This window comes from Pimephales promelas, chromosome 19, assembly GCF_988280905.1.
Source record: "Pimephales promelas chromosome 19, fPimPro1.hap1.1, whole genome shotgun sequence".
Lineage (NCBI taxonomy): Eukaryota > Metazoa > Chordata > Actinopteri > Cypriniformes > Leuciscidae > Pimephales > Pimephales promelas.
Window position 1 is genome coordinate 27,473,737 of NC_142787.1, and position 20,775 is coordinate 27,494,511.

At 35.3% G+C, this 20,775-nt stretch overlaps 2 protein-coding genes across 7 annotated transcripts; both read left to right on the forward strand.

Annotated features, from left to right (window-relative positions):
* The first annotated feature begins 9,139 nt into the window (after positions 1-9,139).
* havcr2 (hepatitis A virus cellular receptor 2) lies at positions 9,140-14,304 on the forward strand. Of its 2 annotated transcripts, none has more exons than XM_039694002.2 (6): positions 9,140-9,369; positions 10,775-11,113; positions 11,188-11,247; positions 11,632-11,681; positions 11,850-11,934; positions 13,754-14,304. In XM_039694002.2, the coding sequence occupies exons 1-6, from the start codon at positions 9,264-9,266 to the stop codon at positions 13,819-13,821; spliced, it is 708 nt and encodes a 235-aa protein (XP_039549936.2). In that variant the 5' UTR covers positions 9,140-9,263; the 3' UTR covers positions 13,822-14,304. The 2 variants fall into 2 exon arrangements, with proteins under 2 accessions (XP_039549936.2, XP_039549937.2); XM_039694003.2 differs by lacking the exon at positions 9,140-9,369 and adding an exon at positions 9,821-10,098.
* A 169-nt stretch (positions 14,305-14,473) lies between these two features.
* Positions 14,474-20,240, forward strand: havcr1 (hepatitis A virus cellular receptor 1). 5 transcript variants are annotated; one of them, XM_039693998.2, is made up of 10 exons: positions 14,474-14,641; positions 14,884-15,225; positions 16,030-16,122; positions 16,418-16,504; positions 16,732-16,827; positions 16,905-16,954; positions 17,041-17,116; positions 17,226-17,262; positions 18,280-18,428; positions 20,049-20,240. In XM_039693998.2, the coding sequence occupies exons 1-9, from the start codon at positions 14,587-14,589 to the stop codon at positions 18,407-18,409; spliced, it is 966 nt and encodes a 321-aa protein (XP_039549932.2). In that variant the 5' UTR covers positions 14,474-14,586; the 3' UTR covers positions 18,410-18,428; positions 20,049-20,240. The 5 variants fall into 5 exon arrangements, with proteins under 5 accessions (XP_039549932.2, XP_039549931.2, XP_039549933.2 ...); XM_039693997.2 differs by having other exon boundaries at positions 14,476-14,641; positions 16,902-16,954; XM_039693999.2 differs by lacking the exon at positions 16,418-16,504 and having other exon boundaries at positions 14,477-14,641; positions 16,902-16,954.
* Positions 20,241-20,775: the final 535 nt, after the last annotated feature.

Here is a 20,775-nt window from a genome sequence, read left to right on the forward strand (position 1 = left end):
TTTGCCGTTAAAAATACGGTAGGAACATTAATGGATTTACAGACTTAACTTAAAATTTACAGTAATTAACCCTATTTTATTATCTGATAAAATGATGCTTTACCAACCTTTTGTAAAATATATATATCTGTTTTGTACCATTTATACACCAATAATAAACGCAGCAGTGATGAGTCACATGATCAATCAAAGCTCATATAAAGTACTTGTATAAAGAAGCCGTACAGTTTTATTCACACAAACATTCAACACCATCATGGTAACACACATGAAATAAAAAAAAACCGCTATAAACATTAATTTAACAACATCAAATATAACATAAAACCCTAATGTATATAATTGATTAGAATACCATAGTTATTTCAACAAAAATATATAAAATGTGAAGTGTCACACAGGGAATTGTGGGAATGTCAATTTATGGTTTTTCGCTGTAAATTATACAATGAGTTGTTCTTTTTCACTTTCAAAAATTGTAAATTTAATGGTATTTTACAGGAAAATTATATCACAGTTATTTACCGTTTATAGTACGCAAACTTTGTCTTTTACCGTTAAAATCACGATTATTTTTTACAAATCCTATTTTAACATTACAGGTAATGTTAGATAAAATAGTAAATATTTATGTGATATAGAGGTTCAATGAGCAAATGCATTTGGAATTATGAAAAATAAAGTCAAAATTGTAACATTTAGTTTATTTTTGTACAATTTTGGTTCTGAGTTTAATCAACATTTCATGTAAAACATGTAAAATCTGGGTAAAAAAAAAAAAAAAAACCTTGGACCACTGCCTATAGGCTATTTCATCCCTCCAGGATTTGTATAGTAAATTGAATTATCATTGTAATGTTTGGAGCAATAAATCCCAGGCAGATTTGAAGCACATGTTATATGTTAGATCATCAACTGCATACTTTTATTTCCCGCACGTACACTCTAAAAAAGATGGGTTGTTTTAACCCAATTTCAATATATGGTCAAATATGGACAAACTCAAACATTGGGGTAAAAATGTAATTTAAAAATGTAATCCAATGGCTGGGTTTGTCCATATTTGACCCAAAATTGGGTTAAAACCACCCAGTATATTTTAGAGTGTATGCATTGCACAAAACACCCTGGAACTTTATCTACGATGATAAGAAAATATGAAGAGTTCAGATGCAAAAGCCTCTAAATGCCATTTGAAATTTTCTTCTTTAATGATAATTTTTATCAAATTTGTATATTTAAGTTCAGTAATTTCACTTAAATAACAATTAATAGGTAATTATCATTGCCATTAATTACTGAACTTCAATATACAAGTTATATATACAAGTATATACGTATATATACACAAGTATAAAAATCATCATTAAAGAAGAAAATTTCAAATGGCATTTAGAGGCTTTTGCATCTGAACTCTTCATATCAACATAACATTCTCGAGTCACAAAAGGTCAAAATTTGTAGAAGTCTAAAATAAAAGAGTAAGCTATACACAAAGTTGTGCGCAGAAGTGAAACTGATGGTGGAGAGTTCAAAATGTCTTGCAGTGTCAGATGTATTTCTGCCCTTAAATGTGTTTCTAACAGCTCTTTTTGACACAAATCAATGGATAAACTAGCTCTGCACTGTATGGTGCTGCTCCTCTGGCAAAACACAGTGAGAGCTAATTCCCAGGAACAGCATAATTAATTCAGGAGCATGGCAGCATTTAGGAATACACAATGTTCAAGATTAAGGACAAGAACAGCCTGTTAAAATGTGTTCAATGTTTCATTTAGGATTCTGTTTGGTGAAGCGCATGAGACATGATTGTACAACAACAGGTTTGTTTCAACCAAAAAAATGGCTCACATTCAGCATACAGAGAATCAGAAAAAGGTCTGTTAACTGCTCAGGATGGTATAATGTTTGTGTTAAATATATCCATTAAAGAAAATGTGCCAGTTTCATTTAATATCAAGCACCAATCTGTCATAAAATATGGACGTCCACAGCATTCAGGGCACACTGTACTCTTCGAACAAAACTCTCCCAGATTTACAATCTGATGGACAAAGTGAAATTATGAAGAGCTCTGCAAATTTGTATCAACCTTGTCTGCCTTGTTTGGTAATAATAATGATCTGTAAAAGTTTTAAGAGTCTTAAAAGAACACTACAAACCAATCAGTAATGTTTTATGTCCAGTAATGTGCCAGTTCATACTTAAAAAGAACTAGCTCAAAGTTCAGTTCACACAGATGATAATGAAATAGTTCACGTTCATAGTTAATTTTTTTTTTTTTTAAATGAACTAAGTTCACATATGTAAAAATGAACTAGTTCACGTTCATTTGTTAAATTATTTTTAAGATAGGCCACTATCTTACTCAAGAGAACCTCTTTACCATCCATTACCAGCTGCAAATCACTGCCACTCCAAAACTAATCAAAATTATCGTACCAATAAACAAGAGACAATTATTATAGCCAGGAGAAAAATAATGTTGAGGTAGAGAATATATTTACCCCTTAAATAATGTGTAATCATGATATGTAGAAATCAAGGTATACTGTATGTTCAGTGAAACTTTTATTTAGCCAGCCCAGCATGAACCAAATTACCCAGGACTTTAAAAAGGTATATTCAGGTTCATGGCGAAAAGATCAGTCTACTGACAAAAATCCAGCATATTCTGAACGCCAGTAACTATGTAAACCAGACCAAAGTAGTCATGTAGGCCTAATGTCAAATTAGCTTGGGCATACCCTGCTCAATGTGCAATACTCAACCAACAAATTTTCACACCTTCAAAAGGAAATAAACAGTGAGTAAACGATGAAAATGCCATTTACATTCATTTATAATAAAACAGTTATTCCTGATTAATAATAACTATTTTTGTACTTGCAGCTAAAATAACTGGAAGTGGATGAGAGTTACAAATGGCTGCACCTGCTCCTAAAAATAAGATGATTAACTGTTTCCAGCTTGCTGCATATTTTATTTCTGTAAAAAATAAAGTAAAAAGTACAAAAATAAAATAGTATCTATGAATATAAACATTTCTAGAAAATATAAAATTGTGTTGCTAAAAACAAAAATCATTTTCTCAGATTAGACCTTTGTGTGTGTGTGTGTGTGTGTGTGTGGGGGGGGGGGGGGAGTAAGTGAAAATGTTGCAGGGCAAGTCATAATGGGAACTATGGCCAGATTTGACAGTAGAATAATCAATCCTTACTGTTTAGCCCTGCAAGTATTCCGAATGGCATAAATTATGTCTTTGCAGGGGAGATTACGGGAGAACAATCATGGCCACCACGTTGTATACTGGGAATGATTCCAAACCCATGTTGCCAAAAATACCATCGTGGCCCTGTTTCAAGTGTTTAAAACGGCAGCGATATAACAGTACAGCTGAAATTAGAAAATCGTGCAAAAGTTATAATTTTTTATATTTATGGCTTACGGCTTATGAAAAACCCCAAATTCTAAATCTCAGAAAATTAGAATATTACATGAAATCAATTTAAAAAAGGATTTTAAATACAGAAATGTCGGCCCACAGAAAAGTATAATCATGCATATGTATAGTTATATATAAATATATTAGTTTCATCTTTTAATTTGCATTACTGAAATGAACTGCTGCACGATATTCAAATTTTTCGAGTTTCGCCTGTATGTTTTAATCATTGAATTGTGAACACTACCATCTTCAGCTTACTGATTGGCCAACATGTTTTTTTTTTCTCTAAAATTTCCCCACACCTCAAATCTCAAATATCCACCACATAAAAAAAATTTAAATAAGAAATTCACATTTGTAGATAAAGAAAGGGGGGAAAAAATCACAATTGACAGATATATGTCAAATAAAAATGCAAGATGTAATGTCAAATTTAAAAGACAAAATCACAGCTGAGAGATATAAAAGGCCTGGGCATGATGCTGAACTCGGTTTTTAAGTTCTGGACATAATTGATGTGAAGTTAATTAATACTAGAATTGGAAAAAGGGAGATAAAGCTGTGTATAAGAAATTGTAATGAAAGAATAACGCAATTTATATCCTGTCATTCTGAGAAGAACAATAATGAGAAAGATGCTAATCACTATACAGTATATATTTTACACAGGTGTCACACTTGGTCATTTCCATTAATTGCTAATTTTGCTTGACAATGTGATGCTGCTGTTGAACGGACGACGACAATAGCTAAAGCCTTGAATGCCAAAAACATGTGTACAGGTGCAGAGTATCCACAAATAAGCAAATGGTGGCTCTCATTATTATGAAAAATTTGTCACAAACTGCTCCGAGATAAGAAGGTTGAGGAACCAAATGCAGTATTTATTGAATTAGGGTAATCCAAAAACGTAATCCAAAGTACAGGCAAGGTCAATCACAGTCAGGCAATCCATACAATCAAACACAAAAAGGCAAAAGAGTAATCCACGGAACAGGCAAGAAATACAAAACCAAGAGACATGAAACCAGGGACAATGCTCAGAACTGCAGTGTAACACTAAACAAGACTTCGCAAATAATGAATAAGAAAACTAGGCTAAACAAGATAATGAGACACAGGTGAATGTGATAATGGATGAAGAGTCTGGGAAGTGAGTTATGGGAGATGTAGTTTGTGGGTGAATGACAATAGTCTGATGTGGAGTGCCCTCTGGTGGCTCTCAAGGGCACTCCAGCTGGTGACACATCTATAAGCCCACGCATTTGCTTATGTTATATGAAAGAAAAAAAGGAGATGCCTGCAGCCTTGTCAAACCAATGTACCAGCTTATGACCCACGTACGATTTCATATTGCTTTTACAGCCTCAAATAAACCTCCTGTCCTGTCTTCAGAATGTTCCTCTGGAAAAGTGCAATTACCCTGCAAGTTCGTGTCATTCTGGATGGTGGTCAACCTACAGTCACCGCAGATAGGAGCTGATTGAAATTGAATCACATGTCAGAGTGCGCTTGCATTTAAGACATATTGACTAGGTTGTTTCCTCAAAGGAAAGCAGAAGGTGCATACAGCATTCAATGTCTACAAGATTAGAAATAAACCCGTTTCTACTTTACTTGCATGTGTTATTACATTATACAATTACAACAAGCTGCCCGGTGAGTCTTTGTGTTCAACTTTTCTTGGCACTACGTGGTTCAAACTAAATGCCTCTGAAATAACACTCTCCCACTGATTACAGTTGAACTGATTATGATTGGTTTATCCTGTTATACTACCTTGATTAAAGCTTCTCTTTGTCGCCATCACTGTTCGAAATCTACAATTGCAGTCATTCATGGAATTATCAACTTTACGCGACACGGCACAGCGGGGATGAACACAATGTTTGAGGAGCGTGTTCAGCTGTCAGTCACCGCCGCTGTGGATAATGGCATTCAGAATCACAGATTATTCTTTTCGGAAGTATGACCAACAAAATAACATCCACCTTTGTTCTGGTTCTGACATTGCTGTAAATCGTGCTGATTTAATCTAAAAATCGCTTATAAGTTATCATATCACGCAAAACCGTGCAAATTATACTTTGTTCTCAAATTGTTAATGTTAACAACGTCAGCATTGCGTGACTACATGTAATGTGCTTGCGATATGTATCCTTGTTTTCGCACGGGTCCGGTTGCAGTCTCTTATTTTCTGTAGCCACTCCGAAGTCCGAACAAAGTCTTTTGCATTTTACAGCAGGTGAATCTGTTGTCACTGCTGATTGTCGTTTTAACCTCTCTGGATCCGCCATCAAATTGATAAGTTTAATTTTATCAATTGCAGTGAGAAAAGGCTATAAATCTCCACCTCCAGCATCTTCACACACAATATAGCTTATATTAGCCAAGACTCCTTCTTTATGTGCACAGATGTGACGTAATGATGTAAAGACATAGTCGAATCTCGAGATGGTCCTCACTGCAGAACATGAAATCCACGGGGAGGAGTCCTCCCACCTGACTGTACCTAAACCTACCCAGCTCCACCCCCTGATTGTTAAACCCACCCCTAAACCTAACCAACTCCACCCCTCAGGTCCAGATCCAACTCCTCCCACCTTAGTATACCTAAACATTCCCAGCTCCACCCCCTGATCCCTAAACCCACCCCTAAACTTACCCAGCTCCACCCCCTGATTCCTAAACCCACCCCTAAACCTAACCAACTCCACCCCTCAGGTCCAGATCCAACTCCTCCCACCTTACTATACCTAAACATTCCCAGCTCCACCCCCTGATCCCTAAACCCACCCCTAAACTTACCCCGCTCCGCCCCTGATCCCTAAACCCACCCCTGAACCTACCCAGCTCCACCCCCTGATCCCTAAACCCACCCCTAAACTTACCCAGCTCCACCCCTTGATCCTTAAACCCATCCCTAAACCTAACCAACTCCACCCCTCAGGTCCAGATCCAACTCCTCCCACCTTACTATTCCTAAACATTCCCAGCTCCACCCCCTGATCCCTAAACCCACCCCTAAACTTACCCAGCTCCGCCCCCTGATCCCTAAACCCACCCCTGAACCTACCCAGCTCCACCCCTTGATCCTTAAACCCATCCCTAAACCTAACCAACTCCACCCCTCAGGTCCAGATCCAACTCCTCCCACCTTACTATTCCTAAACATTCCCAGCTCCACCCCCTGATCCCTAAACCCACCCCTAAACTTACCCAGCTCCACCCCCTGATTCCTAAACCCACCCCTAAACCTAACCAACTCCACCCCTCAGGTCCAGATCCAACTCCTCCCACCTTACTATACCTAAACATTCCCAGCTCCACCCCCTGATCCCTAAACCCACCCCTAAACTTACCCCGCTCCGCCCCTGATCCCTAAACCCACCCCTGAACCTACCCAGCTCCACCCCCTGATCCCTAAACCCACCCCTAAACTTACCCAGCTCCACCCCTTGATCCTTAAACCCATCCCTAAACCTAACCAACTCCACCCCTCAGGTCCAGATCCAACTCCTCCCACCTTACTATTCCTAAACATTCCCAGCTCCACCCCCTGATCCCTAAACCCACCCCTAAACTTACCCAGCTCCGCCCCCTGATCCCTAAACCCACCCCTGAACCTACCCAGCTCCACCCCCTGATCCTTAAACCCACCCCTGAACCTACCCAGCTCCACCCCTTGATCCCTAAACCCACCCCTAAACCTACCCAGCTCCACCCCTCAGATATGGATCCGACTCCGCCCCCTGGATCTCATGTACTGCAATGAGTACCACTGAAATTAAAAACATTATTACAAGCTTACCATTTTGAATCGAGCTACGGCAAGCAGAGAGTTTTGAACGCTGGCAGGTTATGTATTTTCTCAAATATGAATTTTGGATCATTTTTAACCCTAAAAAAGGACTGCAGCTTTAATGATTACAAAATATAAAAAGTCCCCTCGTGGTTTTGTGGAGCACTCTCCAGATTTATACTGGCAATTACAGAAAATGAAAAGAGAGCTCTTATGAGTGGGAGTTACACAAAATAATTACTAGTTCCATAAAAAATTATTATAATGAATGCCCCCGTGGAGCACCATGTGTTTACCCTTCCAGCCGTCACATTTAAACAACTGTTTAAGTGCCTTTTTAATTTCATGTCATATAGGATTTTTAGATTGTTCTGACCTCCAGCCAGGCGAATGGCCAAGCTGACAGTATCATTTAAAGGAATTGTCTCCCAAGTAAAATAAAAAGAGTAAGCAGCACCATTACAGTAATGCCCAAGAGCATGAGACAAATGAATAAGCATAGCTGATGTCTCTGTTCAGAAGTCGTGTTTCAGTATTTGTTTTCATTTTAATACTGGATTTGATTTCTAGAGTTATAAGGGTTTTTTTCTGTCAGAGAGCATGAAAATCTTTAAAATACTAATAATCATGCAATAAAGCAAGACAAAAAAATGAATTTTCCTAAATACAAAAAAATGAGTTGTCAGTGGGAGCCCAGGAATTCAACAAGAAAGAGGATATTTAGGACATCATGACATAAGTAACTGAAATCCAGACTCATACTTAAATAGAACAAAAGTGGATTGTGGCTCAGCAGGATGAGTTGATGAGTATGAAAATAGGGATGATGAGAGAAAAATAATGTGTCTTAAATATGTTGAATTATTCCATGGTTACTCTGAATACTCCATTCTGATTGGCTGGAAGGTGTGCAGTAAAACGGTTTAATGCACAGGTAGTTCCAAGTCAGTTGAATCACCTTTCTATATTAATACACTGTTTTTATTGAAGCGCGCGCACACACACACACACTTGGAGATCGTGCTGAGAAACATCCAGGAGAGCATGAAACTTATCAATGCTGCAACTATTATTAAATAGCATTCTATAATACTTTTCTACTTTTTCAACTTTAGTTAATGTGTATAATGTTGCTGTTTGAGCATAATAAAATTTACAAGGTTATAAAGCTGAAAGCATAAAATTTATTTCACAGAATCCCCTTTTTTTAAGAACTACAATGAACAGCTTGTTTGGACTACAACATTGTTTTTCCAGATCTTAAGTCATAATGTTACTCATTTAAATAATCTCCACCCACACTCTTAGAAGAAAAGGTTCTATATAGAACCATAGGTTCTATCAGCGCTATGTATTTGGAACCCCTAAAAGGTTCTATGCACTCTTAAAAAAGGGTTCCTCTGGGTTCTATATATAACCCTGGGGTTCCATATTTGGCCAATAGAACCTTTAACCAAAAAAAATGGTTCTAACCATTTTGGAGTTCCATATATAAAGCGGGGGATGGAACCATTACTGGTTCTAAATAGAACCATTTCTTCTAAGAGTGCATGGAACACACAAGAAGGGGGGGGGGGGGTACATTTAATAAATTGCTCACAAACTCACGAACCAGTGAATTTACTGTGTAAAAAGCGAGATTTGTATATTGCACCCGCTTTTGAGAACAAGCCACAACAACAACCAATTAATGAAGTGTGTAATATTTAGACTACTGACTCATGTAATGCTACCCTGTGTATTTATTAGTTTAATAAACTTGAATATCCAGTCTCTGTAAAAACCTATACGACGGACTGATGCCATGGCTTTCTTTTTCAGTTCACTGCATTTGACTTATGAAGAGTAGCTTGAAAAATATATATATATATATATGGAAAGATGATGAACATTGTAAATGAGAACATTTTCAAGCTGATGACATGTTGTTGTGTTCATTATATTGTGAATATTTCCAAGTGATGTAATGACATGATTTGTGTGGGAACGGAAGTGAAACAGTAAACAAGATGGATGCAGTTCGCTACTTCATCTTTCCTCAAACCGAGCCTCCAGTCTCAAGGAAATATGACTGGTCTAGACTTGAAATGGCCTGTCAGGAACTGTTTTATCAGCAATGGTCAGTGTAACATTAATTCAAATATTCCCCCTTAAAAGGAAGTGGACAAGGGTTTTGTAGACATTTGTGGCATTTCTTTTTAATCCTGTTAAATTGCACTTTATTGAGCCGCAAGGGAAAATTTGGGGATTTTTCTTTTCCACCAAATAATGCTGCTTTCTTGGAAACTAAAATAATAGGATTACACATTCAGTACAAGCATTGAATGACAGCTAACCGTTGATTTTTAAATCATATTTTATTAATAAATCAATGCCTGCTTCTTATGCATGTAAACTGTGAAACATGAGAAAAGTTCCCAACAGGTTTTAAATAATATATTTAAATAACACGTTTTATCATTAATTATCATTATTATTACTCTTATTATTGTTAGTCTCTTATTGATCAATCATTTATTTTAAATATTTTGTAACATGCCTTTGCCGATTTATTTCTTGCTTCTTGAGTCCTTGCTGAACAAAATAATTAAAATCACTGACCACAAACTTTTGAACAATATATATTAAAATACATCACATAATCAATTACAACAAGGATCATTTTGTGTCTGGCTTTGGAACCAATGGCACGTTGAAGTTATTTCATTGGCAAACAGCCGTCATGGAAAAGAGAAGTTGTATTTTTAGTATATGAGCCATTCACACATGGATTAGTGACTTACTGAGTGTCCAACAGCAAAGAAAATGATTGTTTTTCTATTAATCTCAACAAGTATACATGTAGCAAGTAAGTACAAACAATACTTCTATCAGTTGTGCTATAATGTACAATACTATATTTCATTCCTGTGCAGTGCAAAAATAGTATCAGTGTCTTTTATCTTGTTTATCTCTCTTTTACAATTTTGTTTCTTCTGTTAATTATAACTAATTTTATGCTTAAAAGAAGTAAAAATGCCAAAGGGATAAATGGGTCATAATTTACAAGGTTCTTTAAATGTTTCTTGTTTTTAAGAATTTCAGATATTTGACTACAAATACAAGACAATGTTATTTTGGTAACGCTTCCTTTTACAGTCCAGTTACCCATGTAAATACTATGTACTTATTTTAGTAACTACAATTACTGGGTAATAACTAGTACTAACCCTGAACCTGTACTTACCTTATATTAGCCAGTACTTTCTAGGTAAGTACAAAGTAAGTACTGTACTGTAAAAGGAACGCTACCGTTATTTTTTTGTGGTCAGTGAATAATATTCTGTGTATAATGTTCTATGAATTATTGTGCTTATTTTTACAAAGTTGATTCATTTCAAGTTCATTTGATTAGTTTGATGTGTTGCCCACATTAAAAGCTATGCCTTTATCAGGAGGAAAAATGTGTGAAATGCACGAGAAATCTAATACTTTGTTACCTCAACTAACAAATTTTGATTCTTCTCTCTGTTTTTGTGTTGTAGTCTGCAGCGAATCATCAAAACTGGTGTTTGGACAGGTTGGGGAGACAGTCACTCTTCCATGTAAATACGACATTAACGCCAATGGCCTATTGCACATATGTTGGGGGCGACATCAGTCATGGTTCCACTGTGAGAACACGGTTATCTCCTCCGATGGCCTGCAAGTGAACTACAGAGAGTCACATAGATTCAGCTTGGTCAGTGGACTCGACCGAGGAGATGTTTCCCTTACTATAAGGGTTGCTCGAAATACGGATGCTGGCTTGTACGTGTGCCGTATCGAGATCCCTGGACCTTTCAATGACATTAGTCACAGTGTATATCTGTTTATCAGCAATGGTGAGTAACCACTCAATTTAATCTTTTTGCATCAACGTTGTTATGCTCAGACATGATAATGTCTTCCATTAAAGGACTGGATCCAAAGAGAGTCATCTCAGAAACACAACTGGTCCTTACAACGGCAAAGCAAGGTATGAAATCTTTCAGTAATAAATGTGGGTAAAACAATGGTAATGCAACTAGAAGTTTAACCATTATAGAACTGCTTCTTTTGTTGCTGATGTCAGAGGTCGTACATCCAATGACATGGTACACTGTAAAAAAATATTTTCATGATTTGTATTCACAACATTTTTTCTTAAAATCAAACTCAAATAATTTATGTAGTTCAGATAACATCATTTTTTGAGTTTCTGATGGTTAAATCAATCTCATTCATTGTATTAAAAAAAAGATAACTGCAGGTATGAATATATTATAATCATGACCTGCACACTTAATCAACATTGAAAGAGATTCAGAAATATGAGCCAATATCTGTCAAGAATAAATGTAAACATATTTATTTATTTCAGATATTACTGGCATCTACATAGCTGAACCCGTTGCATTGGTCCGTACTGAGGTATTGCAATCATCTGTTTACAGAGACAGAAACATTAGCTGTTCTGCTTTTGCTGTCAGTCAATATTTTGGCTTCAATGTGTATGTAAATGTATTATGCATCTTGATTTTATTTGTTTTGGACAGGATTAACTGTTTCACTCATTACAGACTTGGTGTGTCATTTTAGGAAGCAATGGATGCATTTGTCATAAACACTGTAAAAGTGGGAGCCATCGTCTTCATCCCGGGTTTAATCATCGCATTTCTGTTCAGTAAGTAGATTAGCAAGTAATTCATCTAATGGTGTAGATCTGGAGAAATATCAAACACTTGTAGCATAAATGGGTGAAACCTCTAATGAACATGTCTAGATCGCATTTCATTCCAAATTCATTCGAAAAAAAGAAGGTGGAACTTAAACTAACATATCTTAAAATATGTTTATTGTTTTGTCTCCAGGAACGCATTTTTTTTTCTAAAACATGTTGATAAAAGCTAATTAAATGTCCTAATTGAACTAAGGCCTAAGCTTGGCTTAATGTAAGCCCTGTGTGTGAAACCAGGCCTTACTTTTTATTAAGGTTTTTGATTGGTCTCACTGGTGATTCTCAATGTAATTAAAACACTACTGTAATACATTATCTTTTAATTCCACAAACTTAAATTAGAGAGCAAATCCTAGCAACAGTATTGAACTTTTTTTATTTAAATAATTCATTAATTTTCTTGCAATATATTTTGTTAAAGCCTCAGGAAAGATATCATTAAATGAAGCCATGTGACTCCAGTGGTTTAAAGGAGTACACTTTTTAAAAAAACTTTTGCTGATATTTTACTCACCCCCATGCCATTCAAGATGTCCATGTCATTCTTTCTTCAGTCGAAAAGAAATTAAGGTTTTTGATGAAAACATTCCAGGATTTTTCTCCATATAATGGACTTCAGTGGGAACCAAACGGTTCAAGGTCCAAAAGACAGTTTCAGTGCAAACTGCAAACTGTTCAAAGGGCTTTAATGACGATGAATAAGGGTCTTATCAAGCGAAACGATCGCTCATTTTAAAAAAAAAAAAACAAAAAAAACAAAGTTTAAGTTTTATAAGCTCAAATTGTGACTCTCCTGTTCGAACTGTTTATCAAAATGAACGAATCTTTTTTCGTGTCATTTGGTTCATTCAAACGAATTGACTCAGGAAAAGATTCGTTCATTTTGATGAATGAGTTCGAACAGGAGAGTCACAAACGCGCATAAACAGAACAGAGCAAGGCGACCATTTGAGTTTTTAAAACTTAAACTTTTTCAGCTTTTTTTTTTTAAATGAGCGATCGTTTCGCTTGATAAGACCCTTATTCATCGTCTGGAATCGTTTAAAGCCCTTTGAACAGTTTGCACTGAAACTGTCTTTTGGACCTTGAACCGTTTGGTTACCAGTAAAGTGCATTATACGGAGAAAAATCCTGGAATGTTTTCATCAAAAACCTTCATTTCTTTTCAACTGAAGAAAGAAAGAGATGGACATCTTGGATGACATGGGGGCGAGTAAATTATCAGCAAAAGTTTTTTTAAAAGTGAACTACTCCTTTAATCTCAATTTTATGAAGAGACGGATATGAAAATGAGCGTTTGTTGTATGACCATGGGCCATGACCTACCAGAGCGAGTGCTTTGCACAAAAAAAGAAACAATTTACCACTTAATTTTCAAAATATCAATCTCCAACACGTGTTCATGAAAGCACCATCACGACCATGTTGTGTTGACACGGGAGCATGCAGCGTGAACTCACATTGGAAATTAAAATTTTTACTTTTTAAAATTTTACATATCTGGTTGTCCCATTCACCCAAATAAGCCTTTACCCAATATTATACAGTCTGAAAAGTGTACGCATTTTATTTAATGCATGAACAAGAAGATGCATGAGCTCGTTCCATATGGCTGTGTGGAAACTTTGATGACTTCTCGTGCTGCAGAGCGTTAAGTTTAGTTCTCAGAATGTGTCTTCATTGCTGATTGGAAGTGAAAGAGATGACTCATGGCCTGTTTTGCTTACTGTGCATTAACACATCCATTTCAACGCTCTGCCCTCAGGACTGCGGCGCTTCAGAAAGCACACCAGCAACAGGGGAAGTTGGCAGAGCTCCCAAGCCCAACAATAACCACACACGGATATGATAGTCATGTTTGAGGTCATACACCACATGTATATTGAGATGTGGACTTTTTTTTTCTTTTTCCTTTTTTTGGGGTTTGTTCTAAGTGGCTATTATTTATGGCCTACTATAAAGAATTGATTGATTATTAATCGAAGTCTGAGATTACTTGTTTACAATATGTTGTCGTTTTACTTTTTCATTGTAGCATGTGTCTTCATTTGCCAAGTATTTTTATAAAAAGCTTACAAAATATAGGCCTAACTCTAATCATGTCATGCATCTCCTTCTCAGAAATCAATTACTGAATGTTTCTTTGTCCAAACTCCACGTTGAGCATTTCTTTGGAAACTGATTTACCACACAACGCCATGATACAGTAGCGCCCTCTAGTGTTCAACGCAGTCGCATCAAAACATATCAAACGAAAAGTTCCAATGATGTACAAACACTTAAATATTAATTAAAAAAAAAAAAATTAAAAACCTACATGTGATGTTTTGGAGAAGTGTGTGTTTTGTGATTTTGCAGTACATGTAGATGATAGTATATGTTCTCAGTTCTAACAAATCTCTCTTTTGGTTATTTGAAGTTGACCACAGAGTTGTAGGCCACATATGGAAGTGAAACTTTAAAAAGTCTGCTTGCACATTGAAGAAAAGCTGAGAATGTGTCATGTGCATGTTGACTTCCGTGTAAAGGGAAACAATATAAGAAGAGAGATAAGGTAGTCTGGAGCATTGCTTTTAGGGAAGGTGAAAGCTATACATCATGAGTGATCTTCACAGCTGGTTCTTTACATCCTGGATTATTTGTTATCTGACGAGTGAGTTTCACATTTATATTGAGATGTGCTTGCAAAGAGTAGAATGTGATATACATATTTTAATACATTTTTATTTGATATTTTAAAATATCATGTTTTATGTAGTAGGCTATTTAATTTCACAGTAACCCTTAAGATTATTTTATTTGATCAAGCCAAATTATCTACAATGATTTGGATCATTTTATGATCTAAATTTTGAAATCAAGATTATTTAAATAATGTCACTGTCTCTCTATCAGTTTGTAAATGCAGCGACGTCATCGTACAGAGTTTCGAGGGTGAGAGGGTCACTTTGCCATGCAAATATAACAGCAAATACCATGGAAAATGTGAAATATGCTGGATAAGAGGAGACATTCCAAACATGGGTTGTGGTGATGAAATTATCGGAAGCAATGGGGATAAAGTGGTGAGGAGAAAATCAAACAGATACCAGCTGGATGGAGAAATACCACATGGAGACGTGTCTCTGACAATCCTCAACATTAAAAAAAAAGACTCTGGCAAATATGGATGCCGCATACATGTTCCTGGATGGTTTAATGACGAGATGTATTACGTTCATTTGAATGTTGTTGACGGTAAGCAAAGCCGTAAAGCCTACACTTATACTCACTACAAATGTTGTTGGTTTTTTTGTTTTGGTTTGGGGTCAGTAAGATTTTTTGGTAAATAAACGTAAAAAAGTAAAATACTTTGTGTGATAGTAAAGACATTTAATTGTTACAAAAAATATTGCAAATAAATGCTGTCAAAAATTTTGCAAGCACGGATGATTTCGGAAGGATCCCACTGTAAAAATAAATGTTTTTACATTGCTTTAACTCATCAAAATAAGTTTTTGATGACAACTTTTTGATTCAACTCATTTTAATGTAATTTAAGTTGAAATGACTTAAACATCCAAGTTATTTGTATTAAAAAATGTAAGCTGAACACTACGGTATTGATAATCCAGCTTTGCAGGGATATAGTTCATTTTAAATATATTAAAATAAAAAAGTAAAAAAAAAAGCCATTTTAAATTGTTATAATATTTTACAATATTACTGGTTTTACTGTATGAATCTGATAAATGTCTCATTGAGCACTATAAAAAATATTGTTGGTTTAACTTAAAAAATTAAGTTCATTGAAATGGAAAAATTGAGTTAATACAATGAAGGAGATTGATTTAATCATCAGAAACTCAAAATATTATGTTATCTGAACCACATAAATTAAGTTGATTTGACAAAAGAAAAAATGTTGTGATTACAAATCATGATAATATTTTTTTACAGTGTAAGAGACTTCAAAGAAAATCTTACACACTCCAAACTTTTGAATGGTAATGCTTTTGTTTAAGTATTACAGTTTTGCATTGAAATAAACTTTCTTCAAAGCGCTTATTCCAACAACATTGGAAACTACATCCCCACCGAGTGGCATATCTGAGCATGAAATCACAGGAGTATTCACCACTGTCATGACAGAGGGTACTTGTGTGTGTTTCTATGTGAATATCTATGCATTTATACTGTCTTTGTGAATCTGTGATGGCTGAATCATGAAAACACACCAGACAAAACCAAACAAGTATTGATAATCAAGTCTAAAAAAGGAAGTATTTTTGGTTATGGTGACAAGTTTTGACATTATTTGCCATCATTCAGTCATCAAAGATGAGATCAGTTCTGTAAAGTCAGTGCTTTCAGCAGTTTTTTGATAGCTCGTGCTCATGTGAGAGTTTGAACATTAAAAAAAAGGAAAATTCTACATCCTGTTTCAAAGCACCTGCTCCAACCACACAAGAGCCTTTGGTAACCCCTAGTTCTGGGCTTATAACCCCTGAATCACAGACCACTGAAACATCAGGAGGTATTATGATTTTAACCCTGGCAGTGAATCTATAATGACTGAAGCAACAATAAAAAAACACGTTTCATTATCTATAATATATCATTGCTAATAATGACCAAGTGCATGGTGTGATTTTGGCACAAGCATATTTTACAAATATTTAGTCATTAAAGATCTCTGCTTTATTTAAAGACATTTCAATTGCTAGTGTAGAAACATTATGTGACACTATCCTTTTTTATTAGAAAAGAATAAAACACACGAGACTTCTTCATTTGTCAGTTCTTCAAATGCTCCTGAGACGAGCACTACTGGACTGTGGATCTCCAGCACAACTTACGGTACTCTTTGTAAATGTTTTGTATTGCAACATATTGTATGTGTAAATATGCTGATTGTGTTTTTCATTATAAAGCAGAAACCTCAGTTAAGTATCGTAATTCATCCTCTGTGGAACAAAAAGAGAGTGTGAGTATTTCACCATACCATTATTTTCGCCTTACATGTTTTAAAACAATGACTTGATATCCTGATACTGACTTGTTCTTTTAAAGGTAAATGCATCTGCAGTTATTGTGCCTGTCCTCCTGTTACTGTTGGCTTTTATAGTCATTGCTGGCATTCTGTTATGTGAGTCCAAACTGGCACTTCACACTTTAAAGAAATGTAAAGTTAAAAATTTAACTGCAAAACTCATTGCGTTTATTTATAAAATGAAACTGTCGTTTTCTATTTTCAGGGAAGCAAAAGAAGAAAACCAGATCTGCGTTAGACATGTAAGTCAATCCTTTAAGTGCTATTTATGCTTAATTTAGAATGATTAAATACATTAATTCCAAAATTATATTGATTAAAAACAGATAGACTGAAATAGGAAGTCCCAGTTTGCATTATGTGGGGTCAGTAGGATTTTTTTTTTTATACTTTTATTCAGGACCCATGAAACCAATTAAAAGTGGCAGTAGACACGTTTACATTGTTAATCAAAACATTTCATATAATGTCAAATAAAATGTTGTATAAATGCTGTTCTTTTAAACTTATTCATAAAAGAATCCTGGGAGAAGTATAATGGCTTCCCCAAAAATATTAAGCAGCACAACTGTTTTCAATATTGATAATAATAAGAAATGTTTCTTTAGACCCAGCATATTAGAATGATTTCTGAAGGATCATGTGACACTTAAATGCAATTTTAAACTTAAATTGCATTTTAAAATATATTTAAACATAAAAACAGTTATTTTAATTTGTAATAATATTTCACAATATTGCTGTTTTTGATCAATTAAATGAAGCCTGAAGATGATGGTGATTCAACTTCTTTCAAAAACAATGTACCAACTCCAGACTTTTGTATCGTTTAATTATTTAAGCAATACTCTTGTGCATATTATATATATACTAAATTATATGAACAGTTCAGATGCAAAAGCCTCTAAGCGCCATTTGAAATTTTCTTCTAGAATGATCATTTTTAACAAGCTTGTATATTTAAGTTCAGTGATTTCACTTAAATGGCAATGATAATTACCTATTATTTGTTATTTAAGTGAAATTACTGAACTTAAATATACAAGTTTGATAAAAATCATCATTAAAGAAGAAAATTTCAAATGGCACTTAGAGGCTTTTGCATCTGAACTCTTCATATGAAAAATGCAACACATACCACAGTCAGCATCAAAGAAAGAACATCCCTCCATTAGGTCACATTTTATGTTTGTATTGAGGCCAGATCATATCATGGGCATCGCTTATCGCTTGTTTCTTATCATCTTTCTCTCTCTCAGAACCCAGAACTCCGAGAACTCTGTCATCTACAGTAACTCTGGCAGCACTGTGGGCCTGTACAACAGAGAGATGGCTACGGAAAACATCTATCAAATACAGAGTGAAAATGAATATGAACAGTGGCATTAATATCTCAGCAAATTCACATCTACTATTCAGGGCCGGCGCTAGCCATTTGGGTGCCCTAAGCACAAATGCTTGGTGGTGCCCCCTTAAAAACACCCCCCCCCCCCACCCCCACCCCCACCACCCACTCACCCAAGGAATAACAACCATTCAGAATTTCTTAGTTAGGTTCTCTTTACTTCCAAAATAACTGCTGCAAATAAATACATTTACATAACAATGGCACCAAATATGAAAAGAAATAAATAATAAAAAGGTTAAAATTATAAATACCAAAAACCACCACAATTACTAAAAACACATTTTTGGAACTGGCTACAACTGCTGGTTGATGGTTCTTCCTCCTGGCCTTGAGTTGCTCCTTGCATGTATTTTAGCATTGACCCTGCATTCAGAAATACAAGACAAAATATTCAGGGATTGTACTGAATCAATAACCATCGTATACAAAAATATTGCACACATTAGTCTTTTATATAATATAGGCCTATGTGTCACTGGAACATTTAAAATTCAAAACTCTATTCTACCTTTAAAAGAGGTCTGATGAGGCACAGTATAATAATTCTGTACATAATTTGTAGGGCTGGGAAAAGATGAATCGCGATTAATCCCATCCAAAATAAAAGTTTGTGTCTACATTAATGATATAGGCCTATGTGTGTGTACTGTGTATAATTATTTTGTATATGTATTTAAGAAATATTTGTTATTTATATATAAAATATTTTAATTTATATATATATATATATATATATAAATTATCTATTAATACAGTATATACATGCAAATATTTCTTAAATATATATATGTGTGTATATTATACAAAATAATTATACACAGTACTCATGTAGAAACTTTTATTTTGGATGTGATTACGCTTTTCCCAGCCCTAATAATTTGACAACTCCATATGAAAATATACAAACAGTGAGATTGTGTTTTTTTTTTTTTAATTGCAGTTTCACCAATAGATGTCGCCCTTGGGCCTTTGACCGCATTATCCGATAGAACAACAACGAAAAAACATATCTAAGCGATCTTCCTTTTCTTCTCAAAAAAACTAACTGCATCTTAAACAGCCCAAGTAAAAAAAAAAAAAAAACCCAGGGAGAAACCCCCGGACCCCCGTTAAAATAAAAAATTCTACATGCAGGGCAAAGCCCTGGATCATTTGCACAACTAGCGACGCCCCTCTGGACATGCATACACGAAGCAAGGGTGCCTACAAAACTAACACTTTTATTTAAAACATTGTCTTACCTGCAAACAAGTATCATCCCACTGTCTCTTCTTTTTCCTTTTTTCCGCCCCCGACTCTTTCGAGGCCATGTCTGATGTCGATCAGGTGTCTGCCAAATTTGACACTGATTGAGGAACAGACCACTGCGAGATGGGGAAGGGGGGGCACCAGAGGGAGAGTGGCACAGGAGATTCACCTTTTTCTCCACTAATTTGGTCTAGGCCTATATTACTTTTGTATTGCTTTTGTATATTAACATGCTTTAGACATATTGTATTTGTTATTTATACTAGTAGCCTATTGTGATGATTTTTCACCTCCCAGATTTTTTGGTGCCCCCCCAAGCACTTGGTGCCCTACGCGCAGTGCGTGATGTGCGTGTGCGGAGCGCCGGCCCTGCTACTATTAACGTTTAAGTTGATCAGTGTGGAGTCTTTTTTCTGTTGTATTGTTTGTAATAATGTGACAGCTATTGCTGATCAGAGAAATCATTTCTCTGGACTATCCTTTCTCTGACTTCTAGAGGCTATACTATCATTATTAAAACTAATCTGATATCAAATTTTAAATTAATAATTTACCACAAATGTGTTTTGGTGTTGTATTTTTTTCATATTACCAGGTTACCTACACGAGTTTATGCCAATGCCAGTTGAGAAAGATCATAAAACTTAATTTAATAGAAACTATATTGTTAAGAAGGTCATAAAAAATGTTCTGTTATCTGTAATAGCCTACACATTACTCCTCCAAACTCATATAGGCCACACCTATAGGGAACTCCGTCCATTACAACTAAAAACAAACTCTAAAAAACAAACAAACAAACTCTTCTGTTCTGATTAACAAATGCTGCATTTTTTTTTTTTTTTTTTTTTTTTTGAAAGTTATGAATGTTGTAGGCTACAGGTAGCAATAGCAATTACAGTGCGTGACACGAGGAAGATTGTTGTAACATCATTTTGGAATAAGTGGACTATAGCCTATGTCCTTGCTTATTTTTGTATAATTTTATAATAATAATACATAAATGAAAACATCTCGGTGACGAATTTAACCCTGGTTCCATGAAAAGAGGACGAGACGCTGTAGCCATTTTGAGAAGCACTTGAGAACCTGTGTGGTA